This window comes from Myxocyprinus asiaticus, chromosome 6 (assembly GCF_019703515.2).
Source record: "Myxocyprinus asiaticus isolate MX2 ecotype Aquarium Trade chromosome 6, UBuf_Myxa_2, whole genome shotgun sequence".
Taxonomy (NCBI): domain Eukaryota; kingdom Metazoa; phylum Chordata; class Actinopteri; order Cypriniformes; family Catostomidae; genus Myxocyprinus; species Myxocyprinus asiaticus.
In genome coordinates, this window is record NC_059349.1 from 25,383,578 (window position 1) to 25,399,910 (window position 16,333).

General features: G+C 37.9%; 1 protein-coding gene across 1 annotated transcript in view; it reads right to left on the reverse strand.

Moving 5' to 3' along the window:
• The window catches only part of LOC127441931 (vasoactive intestinal polypeptide receptor-like), a 42,192-nt gene extending 37,291 nt beyond the window's left edge, over nt 1–4,901 (reverse strand). The window contains exons 1-2 of the mRNA XM_051699513.1: nt 4,825–4,901; nt 3,950–4,429 (exon numbers count right to left, since the gene is read on the reverse strand). Of these exons, the coding sequence (XP_051555473.1) occupies nt 3,950–4,003 (54 nt within the window). The 5' untranslated portion in view covers nt 4,004–4,429; nt 4,825–4,901. The remainder of the gene's footprint in view (nt 1–3,949; nt 4,430–4,824) is intronic.
• Nucleotides 4,902–16,333: the final 11,432 nt, after the last annotated feature.

Genomic DNA, 16,333 nt, shown 5'->3' on the forward strand with positions numbered 1-16,333 from the left:
TGAGAACTTCTTTAGAATTTTTCATGAATTGCACATTCTTATGATTTATCCTAAGAACTTTCTTATTTTTTATTTCTTCTTAAGAACATTTTCGTGAATCCGGCCCCAGATGAGTACATTTTAGGTTCAGCTACCAGATCTGAGTAAATTTGTCCTAGGATTTAGTCAGTAAGCCACCCTACATATTGATGGAAATCTATTATCTACTAGCAATGTAAATATACCCTGACAATAAAAATGCTGGAGGGTTGACTACATGGAAGTTAAGCGTAAACTACAGTATATGGAAGTTATAGCATTACTGAAAACCTATAGGCCTTAAATGGCAATTCAAAAGGTAGTGAAACTGATTCAGACACAATCCACAAATCACTGAAACAAAGAAAACTTTTTTACTTTTATAAAAGATAAGGTTTCAAAAATGCACAAAATCTGAATGGTTATCATTCAAGTTATAAGCTTTATTAATAATCTCTTTGATCTCTATGTTTTATCAAAATGTGATAGAAAAGTTCATTGTAGGTAAAGCTCCTTTATCCACATAATTATTCCATATCTAGAGGGAGAACAAAGGGATGGCCATTTTACAACCTCCTTGTTGTGGCAACCCTAATGTTTACAGACACTTTATTGCCCAGCACTCTCATGCCAATACATGACAGCTGCTCCTCAAAGAGCTGACAAAAGATCTCTTCACTCCACAGGTCTTGTATCAGCATCAACAAAATCACCATATTCATAGTCACATCAAGTGACTAGAGAGGCCACAGGTGCTCAAGAGCAGACTCGAAAAGAGAGTGATCTTGCCAAAAGCCATTGCCAGCAGTGATATTTCTCATACAAACACACGCTAAGAATAGTTATAATTAATTATACTGAATGTCATTTTTTTTTACTGTATGTGTAGGGGAGACCAGGGATAGTTGGCACAAATTTGATTCTTTGTTGAATATCTCTAGTGGAACAAACATTAAGATAACCCAACTAGAGGCAAATGAAAGCTTAAAGGAATAGTTCCCCCAAAAATGAAAATTCTCTCATAATTTACTCACGCTTATGCCATCCCAGATGTGTAGGACTTTCCATACAATGCAAGTGAATGGTAACCAAAATGTTGAAGCTCCAAAAAGCAAATAAAGGCTGCATAAAAGTAATCAATGAGACTCTAGTGGTTTAATCCATGTCTTCAGAAACAATCTAATCAATATTGGGTGAGAACAGACCAAAATGTGTCAATTTTTTTTTACTATAAATCTTGCCATTGCAGTCTCTAGGCACGGTCATGATTTCAAGCTCAATTACACTTCTCAGTGCGTGATGCATGCGCAGAGCTCTAGATGGCACTAGGAAGTGTAATTGAGCTTGAAATCATACTTTTATGCTGCCTTTATATCTTTTTTGGATCTTCAAACTTCAAGTCACCATTCACTTAAATTGTATGGACCTACAGAGCTGAGATATTCTTCTAAAAACCTTAGTTTGTGTTCTACAGAAAAAAAGAAAGTTATACACTTCTGAGATGACATGAGGGTGAGTAAATGATCTGAGAATTTTCATTTTTGGGTGAACTATTCCTTTAAGTTCTTCTGTAAAAATTTGACTAAATATTGTTAATTCATGACTAAAGTGTTTAAAGACTACAGTTTTAAGAGAGAAACAACAAGCAGAAAATATACAAATATTTATTTTAAACCAGACTAAAATCACTGAAAACATATTTTATTAAACAATATTATTACTATATGATTAACATAAATATTTTATTTTATTTGACTAATTGTAACTGTTTTTACAATCTTCTATAATGCTTTTTTCACATAAAAAAACTAGCAGGTTTATTTATGTATTGAGGCGGATGGGCTACAACAACAAAAGACCTCGTCGGGCACTTTATTAGGATCATAGCGTTTCTAATAAAGTGCTCAGTAAGTGTATGTGTGTGTGATATGTGTGTATGGTTGTGTGTGTCTGTATGTATTACAGTTAAATGTTCAGATTATGCTTGGAATTATTAGTTATTTTTATATAACTCTCCATGTGCCAACCAACCACAAATCCAATATGCCAAACATCATGCACTCTTTTCTTAAATAATGATAGCCAGGAGGCATACATTATCACAGAGTGTATCTTTATTACAGTAATTAACATTTATTTAATCGTCATCATTGATCAGTCAGTGTGGGTCTGTGACAGCACTTTATTATAACCCCGGTAGCCCTATCTCCCCTATAGTCAACAAATAAACATGATAGATGCATTAAAATATTTGTCAATTATCTATTTCTTAAATTATTTATTTAAGTTGAAGATAAAGTTGAAAACAAGATATCTCCACGTTTCTTTAAAACAAACAAACGAATCCAATAGGTGACATTTATGAATATGTTAAATTATTATTATTATTAAATTATGAGTCAAAATGGGGGGATTTTCAACCATGTTACCCTCTAGGGCCAATTCTTGGGTAACATAGTTGACATGACCCAACTGTGTCCACTGATGATAATGAATTATTGTCCATAGATAATATGTTTCATAATTTAAGCCTGTATGTGTCAGAGGACACTGAGTGTGTGTGTGCCCTCGACAGGGGCGGAGTGGCCATTGGGAGAACCGGGACTTTTCCCGATAGGTCGGACGCGAAATGGGCTGAATGGGCCGCGATCAGCTTAAAACGGCGCCACGATATACCGAAGGGGGCAGCGATATGCAGAAAAACGTTTGGGCCAAAACAACATTTGGGCCAGTTTCTATGTAAAATCCCGGGCCGATTTCTCTTCCCAGTCTGCCCCTGGCCCTCCTGCATTTGTGTGCGTGCTTGCGTGTGAAGCATGATGATTAGGGATTAAGAGACATTTAGTTGATTTTACAAACTTAACTAGATATTGTCCTTTGCAAGTTAAAACAGAGATATTCTTATGTAAATTGTGTCATTGTATTTTGTGAAAAAAGAAGGATATTGCTTTTTCAACTATTTTACTTTCACTGTCAATTATGTTACACTTAACAAGAATGCTTCTCCTGATATCCTTCTAGGTATATTTACATCCACAAGGGTTAGAGTTTTGCTAAATATCTCTTAAAACTACCAAAATTATATTTAAGGCAGATTTATGATTAATTTTGTTTTACTGTCACTATGCTGAAAATATCACATGAATATCTGCACAAATTAAAATTCTTAAAATTATTTTAAAAGAATTACTGCAAATATGGCAGAATAGACAAAAGAACTCTTAATTATGCGTGTTACTTGAAGTGTAGCATTTAATCAGTGTCTGTAATGGCATGCAGTTTGTCTGTAACATAGTTGACAAACTCACTAGGGAAAACATCCTTTCCCTTATCATATCAAAAAGGTGTTTAATGCTTAAGCTTTGCAACTAGTAGATATGTTACATTAAAGAAATATATGAACTTAAACCAATAGTTGTTTTATTAAGAAAGTACTTTGTTTTTGTACTTTTTTGTTGACATGAAATGTACCTCAAATGAGAAACATGTATTAGGCAACAATTCAATTAATCTCTGACGGATAATGCAGAAAAGTTTCAAAGGACTGTGTTTTTATTGCATAAAATAGTTTTTATTGAAAAAGGTGTAGGCTGCATTTTCTTGTCACTTCTTCGATCATCTGCTTAACTATTAGGAGAGACACTACGCTGCTCACAAAAGTGCAACAGATGTTAGATTAGAAATGTTAAAGTCAGTTCACTAAGACCAATTCTATTGAAGTTTCTTATTTTTGTCAGCATAACTTAGGGTGAAACAGATTTGGATATCATCAAGAAAAATGGAAAAGCATTCGCATTCGACGTGTTTCTTGACTTTACGTCCTTGCTTGCTTGAGGACTAGATGACACTTTAGTGCTTTTCATTCAAATCAATGAGTAATTAGTCTACACGGGGAAACGGGGTAATAAAAATAAGAAGTGTTGGTACTTACAGGTCCGAGCGAACAGGTTAGACATAGAACTAGCATTCGTTTATGCATATCCATCTTGAGCCTCTTCAAGCAAATTGAACAGCAAATTCAGCAGTTGTTTCTGTTCCTCTTTTTCCTTGGTCTCTGAGCGCTTCCCAAAAGTACAGATATACAGGGACAAGTTGACGACCGAAAAGTGACTGACTGAGAATCCGAAGCGTCAGCCAACTAACTGTGCGCGTGGGCGCTCCGGTGCGTGTGGGCTCACAAGCTGCACAACGCCGCGCGAGCTGTCCATGTTTCTCCGCAATTCAAAAAACACTTCATTCATGAACGCCTCTTGATTGCTACTAAGATTTGGACATTCACATTTGAGCGTTTGCATGAACCATGTATACGCATGACACAAACGAGGTGGCTTGTACTTGCCAGGCTGTCACCCAACGTCTTCTACTCTCACTTGCAAAGTAGGTGTGTGGAGCCTATTGTGGAAGCACAACCCTGAGAAGAGAAAAAGACATCGTTTAATGACTCATTCTCTGTCTTAACCTGTCCGCATAACACAGCCTTTGCTCTTGTTCCCTTCAACTATCATCTATGGCACAGCTTTTGCTCTCTGTTCTATTGTAGCCTACTAACACAGCTATTTCTCTCTATTCATTTAAACTATCATAGCACAGCTTCTGCTCTCTATGGCACGGCTTCTTCTGCTTTCTAATCTCTTAAATGATCTTCATTTCTAATTTGCTTTCAACTCTATTTATCTGTAGCATAGCTTCTGCTGACTGTTGACAGAAGATTTTCCCGAAGATGGCCAGAACCCATGTGTATGCCATTAAATGGCCGTGTAATATTTTGACATGACATATGCAAGATAATAATGTAAACTGACACACCAATGCAAACATCGAAGCCCTTGCCATCCCAAGTTCCCGTAACTGACCGTTGACAGTGGCTCAGGAAAATTTTCCCACACTCTGCTCTTGTGGACCCAGTGTTTGAGCATTATATGCCCTTTCTGGTATTGGTCTGACATATTAGAAGTAATTTTTTGTAAAAAATGTTCAAGACAAATCTACACCCTTGCATGCAGCATGTGAAACTGTTAACTATACTGGTGTAGAAAGCATACTGGACTTAGTGCTCAGTCTAATATTCAGAGGAACACAAGTTCTCTTTTATTTGCAAAACAATCCGCAATTTGGCTCATTTTCAAAAAGACCTGCCAAAAAAGAAAAGTGTGCATATTTGGTACAGCCTATAGACAAAAATTCCAAGGATGTCGAGGTTGAATGCTGTACATGTCCTCAGGAAATTATATTTTTCTTCCCTTATCAGGAGTCACGTTCTATGAGCTCCCTTTTTCATCTTTCCAAAAGCTATATACATACTACATTCTTTTGTAGATTTACTGATCAAGCCATTTAGTAAAGAGATGTATTGACGATGTGCTGCCTCAGCACAATAAATTGCACCCTTCATCGTTACAAGCAATAATATTGCAAGCAAAGAATTTGTGAAATGAAAAAATACATTTAACAAACATGTGTGCTCCATGTGTTATTTAGCTGATAATATTTAGTTAATTAATAATAAAAAACAGCATGTAATACACAGCTCACATCCTTGACAGTCTACACTCCAAAAGATTTGTGCATTTAAAATATGCAGGCATAAAGCAAGCAAAAAAAAATAAATATTTGAAGCTTTTTAGTCTTGTGAAATGGTATTCTGGTATTTTGTTGAATAGCCAGGATGAGTCACTAAGCTCACTGGTCTGTGGAATGCCATTAACCATGGAATAGAAGAGCTTAAATGTACAACAGTGCTATTTAGACTACCTCAAAGGTATTTGGTATCTGCTTATTTTCCTAACCTAATTTAGACCTAACTTAATTGACGTCCCAGTAATAATTTTAAAGACTGGCTATTTGTGAAGTCTTATGTGTTATCACTTTCCCTAATTGACAATGTGTCATAAACGAACCAAATGCTTTCCCATTAAGGCTCTGTCCTTTAAAATCAAGGACATTTATGAAAGGATCCTTCAAAATCTTTTCATAAAATGTATTTTGTAATATATTTTCAGTAGTCCTTCAGTCTTTGTTAGGATAGTGCTGCCAGTCTAAAGTGGAAATATGGCTTCAGACATGGAAAGGATGAGTTGAAACTTTTATCTTTTGTTCTGGCCGCCGTTCTGTGATGAAAAAGGACTATAACATTTCTTATCTCATGTTTCATCTATCACTATCTTCTCCACTCTATACTCCTACAGCCCACATCCTGTTCAAAACTGAGGAGCCCTGCAACGCCCTCTCAAGGCCTGCCTGGATTACAGCAAGCCCACACTATCAATAAGAAATGTCATAAATCATACACTTGCATAACAGAAGTAGATCCCTGAGTGACAATGAGTTTAAACTTTGAGCATTACTCATCATGTGTTGATGGTAGTGGGTGAGTCTATATCACATATTGTGGTAAAAACGACACCATGGTGCAGTTTTGTGGATGTAAAAATGAGATTTGTAATGCTGTTATAAATATATGCACATTAAGATATCTCAAATGTATCATACATTTATCCACTAAAAGGTGATTTTGTCACCAAAGGTCATTTTCATCAGTCAACTCTAAAAAATCTCATCTCTGCTCCCTTTGTAGCCTTTTAGACAACACGATTATTGTTTTTTCTCATGGCAGTCTGTCAGCTACAAAATGCTTTAGGGGATAGTTCACCCAAGAATGAAAATTCTCTCATCATTTACTAACCCTCATGCCATCCCAGATGTGTATGACTTTCTTTCTTTTGCTGAACACAAATGAAGATTTTTTTTAAGAATATCTCAGCTCTGTAGGTCCATACAATTCAAGTAAATGGTGAACAGAACTTTGAAGGTCCAAAAAGCATGTAAAGGCAGCATAATAATTATCCATATGACTACAGTGGTTAAATCCTTGTCTTTAGAAGTGATATGATAGGTGTGGGTGAGAAACAGATCAATAGTCCTTTTTTAAAATGCATACTTTTACCATATATTTTATTAATCTTAAGGATGTGCCTCCCTTAGAAACAGCCACAAGGCAGAAGTTCAGGAGTGACCGCTAATTAAATCATAGAGGTGTGTGATTTTGAAAGGGGGTAATGATTCATAGGTGTTTGGTCAGATCAATTCAGTATAATGTAATAAGGACACAGACAGAAAGGCAGAGCTGTTGACTCAATTTACCCTCCAGAAAGTCAGCATGAAATCTAGTTAGGAATCGGTTTGCACATTAAACCTCCTTATCTAGGAGAGAACAGAAGAGGTCTATGGCTTTTTTGTCCTTGAGACAAAAACAAACACAAAACAAGCCAGCTGTGCATCACTGGTATACCACTAAAGTATTATTATACAGGAAATTCTGAAGATTCTATTTGCTCATGTTGTTGGTCCAGTTTCTGCATGAATGATAAACCAAGCCTGGACATTTTTATTGAAAAAATAGAAAGGCAAAGATTTGTTTGGCTCAGGATTTATTAAACAAAAAAATATCAAACTTCAAACTTGCTGTTAGAATAAGAATCTGCACAAGTTGTGGCCTGTTCAATGGAGGAATGGTGCACCTGTGCATTTTGAGAGAAATCACAAACTGTCTCAAAAGAGTACGTGCATCCAACTTTTGCAAATCTAACACATTAAAATTATTTATTGGTTGGTGTTTTCACCGCTGTTTGCTAGACATTTGAATTTGCAGGCAACAGATGCAAGATAATGCAGATGTTTCTTATTATGTGCATAAACAAGTGAAGTGCCTAAGTGTTGAATACATTGAGAATTGGGGAAATTGATTGTATTGATTAAAGCAGAATCATGCTTGATGGCCTTTTATGGGTGTGGACACTTTTTAAATGAATGGAAAATACAATGATGCAATGTGGTCTGGATTCTTTCAGCACTGTCACTGCATTTAAATAATTGCTTTTATTTTCTTGACATTGCTGCTGATGCTGAACATGAAAACAAATAATTTCTTAGTATGGATTACAAAACCTCTAATGGTTGACATGTAGTGATAGGTGTTATTTCCCTGCTGTTCTTCACAGACTAGGAACTCTGGTGTTTGTTTTTTTTTTTTTTTTTTTGTATAGAAGCTTGAAACATTTCATGTAAAACTATTGAGTATATTTGTATTTAGTAAAGTGTTGTGGCATGTAGGAAGAGTGTTGGTATTTTATGGTCATGTTTCTCATGGCAAAATGTGCAGTAGCCTAATGCAATTATACCGGTGTAGTTTCTCTGCCTTGGTTGCTGAGCCACTCTATCTCTAATCTAGACACAAGATCCATTTAATCAAAACATCTGGTAACAATTGCAGAATACCTACGTGACAATGTGTTGTTAGAGCTTATTGTAACTCTATCCTCAATCAAAAGGTTGTAGTCTTGAAACATTTGCTATCTCATCATTGGAAATGAAAAAGAGGACCTGGTGATACAGTTGTAGTCAGAAGTTTACATACACTTAAGTTGAAAACATTTTAACCACTCCACAGATTTCATATTAGCAAACTTTATTTTTGGCAAATCATTTAGGACATCTATTTTGTGCTTGACACGAGTAATTTTTCCAACAATTGTTTACAGACAGATTGTTTCACTTTTAAATGACTATATCAAAATTCCAGTGGATCAGAAGTTTACATACACTAAGTTAACTGTGCCTTTAAGCAGCTTGGAAAATTCCAGAAAATGATGTCAAGCCTTTAGACAATTAGCCAATTCATTTCTGATAGGAGGTGTACTGAATTGTGGATGTATTTTAAGGCCTACCTTCAAACTCAGTTCCTCTTTGCTTGACATCATGGGAAATCAAAAGAAATCAGCCAAGACCTTAGAAAAATAATTGTGGACTCCCACAAGTCTGGTTCATCCTTGGGAGCAATTTCCAAATGCCTGAAGGTACCACGTTCATCTGTACAAACAACTGTATGCAAGTATAAACACCATGGGATGGAGACGCATTCTGTCTCCTAGAGATGAACGTAGTTTGGTGCGAAAAGTGTAAATCAATCCCAGAACAACAGCAAAGGACCTTATGAAGATGCTGGAGGAAACAGGTAGTCAAGTATCTATATCCACAGTCAAACGAGTCTTATATCGACATAACCTGATAGGCTGCTCAGCAAGGAAGAAGTCACTGCTCCAAAACAGCCATAAAAAAAGCCAGACTACAGTTTGTAAGAGCACTATAAACAATGGGGACAAAGATCTTACTTTTTGGAGAAATGTCCTCTGGTCTAATGAAACAAAAATTGAACTGTTTGGCCATAATGACCATTGTTATGTTTGGAGGAAAAAGGGTGAGTCTTGCAAGCCGAAGAACACCATCCCAACCATGAAGCATGGGGGTGGCAACGTCAGGAAGGACTGGTGCACTTCACAAAATAGATGGAATCATGAGGAATGAAAATTATATGGCTATATTGTAGCAAAATCTCAAGACATCAGCCAGGAAGTTAATGCTCGGTCACAAATGGGTCTTCCAAATGGACAATGACCCCAAGCATACCTCCAAAGTTGTGGCAAAATAGCTTAAGGACAATAAAGTCAAGGTATTGGAGTGGCCATCACAAAGCCCTGACCTCAATCTGATAGAAAATTTGTGGTCAGAACTGAAAAGGCATGTGTGAGCAAGGAGGCCTACAAACTTGACTCTGTTACACCAGTTCTGTCTGGAGGAATGGGCCAAAATTCCAGCAACTTTTTGTGGGAAGCATGTGGAAGGCTACCCAAAACATTTGACCAAGTTAAACAATTTAAAGCAATGCTACCAAATACTTACAAAGTGTATGTAAACTTCTGACCCACTGGGAATGTAATGAAAGAAATAAAAGCTGAAATAAATAATTCTCTACTATTATTCTGACATTTCACATTCTTAAAATAAAGTAGTGATCCTAATTGACCTAAGACATGGAATGTTTTCTACGATTAAATGTCAGGAATTGTAAAAAAACGAGTTTAAATGTATTTGGCTAAGGTGTATGTAAAATTCTGACTTCAACTATACATAATAAAACTGAAATGCTCTTTTGCTTTGGTGCTGATTGTCATCAGAGACTATTTGTCCATGATGTAATATTAAATTTATTTATTACACATTTATAGTGAAATTATTATTATTTTTTTTTTTCACATATCCCAGCTAAACTGGGGTCAGAGTGCAGGGTCAGCCATGATACAATACCCCTGGAGCAGACAGGGTCAAGGGCCTTGCCCAAGGGCCCAACAGTGGCATCTTGGCAGTGCTGGGGCTTGAACCCCCAACCTTCTAACCAGTAATCCAGAACCTTAACCGCTGAGCCACCACAATGATGGAGCAGCAGCAGGTTGTCTAAGTGGAAGATGTAAATGATTTGCTTCCAAGCCGAAACAGAGGTTTTCACCAAAATGATCTCTTTGCAGAATCTAATCTCCACATCTCTAAGGGCAGACTGACTGACAATCATTGTGTTATGCATGTGTATTGTTGTTATTCAGTTTATTTCCAACAGTAGTGTGAAAACAGACACCTAACTATATTGATGGTATTTCCTTTTCCTGATTTGAGCAAAGCACAATCCACTCATGAGTCAATCAGCACATTTCTGCAAAAAGATTTGACTTGACCAACAGAATATATTGTCTATTCCAATCCAAAACAAGAATTTACAAAACATTTTTAAAACCAGATAATGTGATTCGACATCTCACCCTGAAATTTCAGGAAGAACAGATTTCTCTAAGAGGAAGTTGAAAGACACTTCACTGTTGCTGCTGACTGTCGCTGGTTAGTACGATCTTCTTGTGCTAAGGCATGCATTTAGCACAGTCTGTAAATAGGCTTGTATACTCACAACATTTTTTAATACTGTATGTAACATATTTAAATTAACTTTATATGCAGACCTATTTTAATTTTACAATTTTACTTTGAGAAGACATGAAAAACAAATGGAAATTTGGTAAGAAATATATTTCCATTTTTTGTAAGTGTTGTAATATCATGTTATATTCAAATTTATGCCTTAAATATGTCAATACTCTATATATCTTTGGTTATTATACATATATAATTACGGGTATCCATAATTTGTTTTTCACTTTGTGAATTATTATTATTATTATTATTATTATTATTATTATTATATAAAGTCACTGAACATATCAATGTCTTGTAAACATTTTCATTATTCACCTTTGTTATATTCTTTGTGATTTTCATTTTCCATGCATCTTCAAGATTATGTTGGTAAATGGCGCTACCTTGTTCTGTGTGTCGGTCATCGATATTGTTATGATATTTGTTGTTTCTCACTTGGAAACACTTTTGAAAGAAAAAAAGAAAAAAAGTTGGCACATATGGCTATAAATTTAAGCAGTTGAAGCAGTAACTAGATAATTAATATAAAATGTCTCTCACGCAAAATGATTTGCTTCATTGTAATGGATGTGTTAATACAGACCTGCTTCTTAAAATTAATTTTGTTCAGTCCATGTAACAGCAACATTTTGTGCTCCAATAAGCAATCAGACTTGAAGAATATGTATAGCTGGGATGTGTTATGTTTTATATTTTATACAGATCAAAATTTAAGCATATTTTTTTACTCTTACAGATGTAAAAGTGAAAGTGGATTTATAGTCACATGTGGTGCCTGTTTAGTTTCACTTTCATATCTGAAAGTGAAAGTTAAAGTGGGTATTTAATTATTTTAGACTTATATATTGTTCTGTTACTCACCCACACCTATCATAGCGCTTCTGAATATATGGATTTAAACAATGAAGTCATATGGATTACTTTTATGTTTCATTTATGTAATTTTTGGAGCTACAAATATCTGATCACCATTCACTTGCATTGTATGGACCTACAGAGCTGAGATATTCTTCTTAAAATCTTTATTTGTGTTCAGCAGAAGAAAGTCATACACATCTGGGATGGCATGAGGATGAGTAGAGAATTTTCATTTTGGGTAAACTATAGCTTTAATACAGATTAGATGCTGCTGGATTTTGACTGAGAAGCAGATCTGTGTCGTGTATTTTGTTGATTCATGTTTTTCATGTCTTTTATTTTGAAAAGTTTAGGTCCTGTTTCATGTCATGTGTTCCTGGCCATGTGATGTACTGTTTTCCCTCCATGTTCATGTGTCTTGTTTTCATTGGTTCATTGTTTGATTATCTTGTTTAAAGTTCTGTTTGTTTATTGGTTATCTTTGTCATGCCTTCTCCCATGTCCAAGCATTTAAGCCCTCATGTTTTTCATTGTGGTTTGTCAGGTATTGTGTTTTGTCATATTAAGTCTAAGTCTAAGTCTAAGTCAAGTTTATGTTCATGTTAGTTGTTCATGTTTATAGTTAAGGTTTTTGGAAATCACATTTGTTAATTAAATTGCACTTGGGTTCTTCACTCCATCGTCTCTTTGTTTACCTCATTGCCAGCTTCATTACAGAATTCAAGCAATCCAACTCATACGCCTACGTCAGGGGAATCGTCCCCTGGAGGATTATGTAGAGGACTTCTGCAATCTGGCCTGCCGGGTGGACTTTAATGAGGTCGCCCTCAAAGACTGTTTCCGTTTTGGATTGAGTGAACCACCACTTTGATGCCTGGCGGTCGCAGTTCCCTCAGCCTGGCTCAGTATATCGACCTTGCCCTGCAGATTACTGGTTCTGCGTTCACTGTGGGGGAGGCGGATGCCGAGCCGGAGTCCCACGTCATGGCCGCCGAGCCAGAGTCCCACGTCATGGCCGCCGAGCCAGAGTCCCTCGTTATGGTCGCTGTGCTAGTGCCATCTTTTGCTCCGGATCCTGAGTCTGCTCCATGCCATGTCCCAGCAACGCCTCAGCCTGCTCCATGCCATGTCCCAGCAACGCCTCTGCCTGCTCCATGCCATGTCCCAGCAACGCCTCTGCCTGCTCCATGCCATGTCCCAGCAACGCCTCTGCCTGCTCCATGCCATGTCCCAGCAACGCCTCTGCCTGCTCCATGCCATGTCCCAGCAACGCCTCAGCCTGCTCCATGCCATGTCCCAGCAACGCCTCAGCCTGCTCCATGCCATGTCCCAGCAACGCCTCAGCCTGCTCCATGCCATGTCCCAGCAACGCCTCAGCCTGCTCCATGCCATGTCCCAGCAACGCCTCAGCCTGCTCCATGCCATGTCCCAGCAACGCCTCAGCCTGCTCCATGCCATGTCCCAGCAACGCCTCAGCCTGCTCCATGCCATGTCCCAGCAACGCCTCAGCCTGCTCCATGCCATGTCCCAGCAACGCCTCAGCCTGCTCCATGCCATGTCCCAGCAACGCCTCAGCCTGCTCCATGCCATGTCACAGCCACGCCTAAGTCTGCTCCACGCCTTTTCATAGCCATATCTGAGCTATTAGACCTGGAGATGGTTCCCACCCTTGTACCCTGAGCAGGCAAGGTGAACTTTCAACCCTCCGACCCCACCTGGACCCTCCGAGCCCTGGACTCTGCCTTGGCCTGTCGGTCCCTCGACATCGCCACGGCTCTGCGTTCCCTCGGCTCCACTGCGGTCCTTCAGTCTGTCAGCTTTGACGGGCTCCCTCGTCCCTCCGGCTCCTCATTGGTCTGTTGGTCACCTGGCTCCGCCTTGGCTCTCTGATCCTCTGGCTGCGCCTTGTCCCTCCCGATCTGTCAGCTCCACAGGGGACCTCCTTCCCTACGGCTCCACCTTGGTCCTCATTCCCACCGGCTCCGCCTCAGTCTTCCGGTCCCCAGCTCTACCTTGCTTCTCTCAGCCTCCAGCGCAGCCTTGGTCCTCCCTGCCATTGGCTCCACCCTGGCCCTTCGAGTACCAAGTTCCCTGGTTTCACCCTTCAAGTCTCTCACAGCTCCGCCGTCCATGGCTCCGCCCCTCAAGTCTCTCTCAGCCCCACCTTCCATGGCTCCGCCCCTCGAACCTTTCAGGGCCCCACCTTCCATTGACTCTGCCCTGGTCCCATGCCCCATGCCCTGTCTCGCCAGGCCACGGCCCACGACATGCCATTCATAGCCATGCTTCAAGACAAGACCCCCCCAGCTCCCTACAGAACTTTAGGTTAGTTCATGTTTTATGTGTTTGTTCAGGTCTTGGGGCATCAGGAGCCGCCCCTTAGTGGGGGGGATATGTCATGTGTATTTTGTTGATTCATGTTTTTCATGTCTTTTATTTTTATAAGTTTAGTTCCTGTTTCATGTCATGTGTTCCTGGTCATGTGATGTACTGTTTTCCCTCCATGTTCATGTGTCTTGTTTTCATTGGTTCATTGTTTGATTATCTTGTTTAGAGTTCTGTTTGTTTATTGGTTATCTTTGTCATGTGTTCTCCCATCTCTAAGTATTTAAGCCCTCATGTTTTCCATTGTGGTTTGTCAGGTTTGGTAACGTGTCATGCTAAATCTAAGTCAAGTCAAGTTTATGTTCACGTTAGTTGTTCATGTTTGTTTTGTTTAGTTCACGTTTATAGTTAGGGTTTTTGGATATCATGTTTATTAATAAAATTGCATTTGGGTTCTTCACTCCATCGTCTCTTCATTTATCTCATTGCCAGCTTTGTTACAATCTGTGATTAAAATTATGCTTAACTGTTAATTAACTGTATGCTTGTTATGATTTTTGTGATGATAAATCCACCACACAGGAAAAAAATAATAGCTTATTTTGGTGAGGCAAGTGGCTTATTTTGGCCTTGTTTTTCCAGACCAGGTTGCTTGTATCTCTTGCGAGATCTGGTAACACTGCAATTGGTATTTCAACCACCCCTTAGCACAGAGTACTGTCATTTTAAAAAGAACGTTATTAACCATTCTTTTATGTTCTAACCAGTGACCATTTGGAAGGGAGGCTGCGGAACTTCTGAATTGGAATGAAAAAAAAACAGTTTTTGCTCAAAACAAACCGAAATAAAAAACATTTACTTTTTAGTCCCTGCAAGAGACAATGAAAAAGACTCAGTATGCTATATCTTTGCATATAAATTACAGTATGTTCAAGGCCTTTTCTAAAAAGAAGACTTTCTGTTAACACTATCAATGATTTAATAGCACAGGGCTAATAAGTAAGCTAGATTTTGTTTTTAGAAAAGAGATGCAGAGTTGTTAAGGTAGTCAGTCAGATCTCTGATGCAAACCTTTATAAATTCAATATTTAATACATCATTTAGTGTAAGTACTCAAAAATGTTACATAATCACCATCATTTAAATACTGAGATTAAAACATCACAGAAGAAAACATTCCTGTCATACTACATTAATATTAGCACATTAGAAATGGAGGGGATGCTAATCTCTTGGGAGGAAAAAAGTTCCTTTATTTAAGGTCTTTTAGTTTCTCATGAGTAATTCATCCTGTAACGAACACACCAAAGTACACAGTGTCAAGTTTGCTCCAGCTGTTGCCAGGAGAAGCACACATTCCAAAGGGCAACAACATGCATGACAAGATGCTTCAGTTCACATCCACACCAAAGTAAATGTAAAAGAAGAGTCATAATCAAAGTGTGTATTCTTACAAGGCAGATGTTTTGTGGCAAAGCTGAATGTCTTTTTAATCACTGTAGAAAGCCCAGAGATTTCAGCAGCTTATGAGCCACACCACGGTGGATTCCCAGGTACTTACACTGAACTAACACAAAGTGTTGCCAAACGTGTTTGTCATGAGTCATTCGTCTTAGTGTGTATCATGCAACACTGGCAAGTTGTGTCAGTCTCTCTCTTTCTCTGATCTCTATTAAAATTTCTAGCTGTAATTAATAATAAGAGCATTCTTACATCAGATGCATTTTTGGTACATTTAATACAAGTTAAGCTCAATCAACAGCATTTGTTGCATGAATCTGTATACTATAAAAATAATTTTAACTCATTGCTCTTTAAAAATAAATAAATAAATAAATAAAATACGCAAAAATCATAGTTACAGTAAGGTACTTACAATGTAAGGAATGGGGCCAGTCCATAGACACTACAAGATTTCAGTGTGATAAAATCGCTTACTAACCTTATCTGTGTAAATTTATATTCAGTATTCCAACTTCATTGTCATGACAATGAAAACTTGAAATCCTGGTATTGGATATAACTTTACAAAGATAATATTACATTTACATTTATTCATTTAGCAAACGCTTTTATCCAAAGCGACTTACAAAAGAGGAATAATACATCATAAGTGATTCATCTTATGGAGACAGCAGTAAGAAAAGTGCTGCATTACAAATTTTCACTAGCATCAGAATAGTAGTATCCAAGACAAATTAGAGTGCAACAAGAATATATAAGGAATAATTGACAACAAACCGTTAAATTGTTTAAAAATAATGCACACCCGTGGTGGTAATGTGGTCACGATGCGCAGCAGAGTTACACCTCGGGT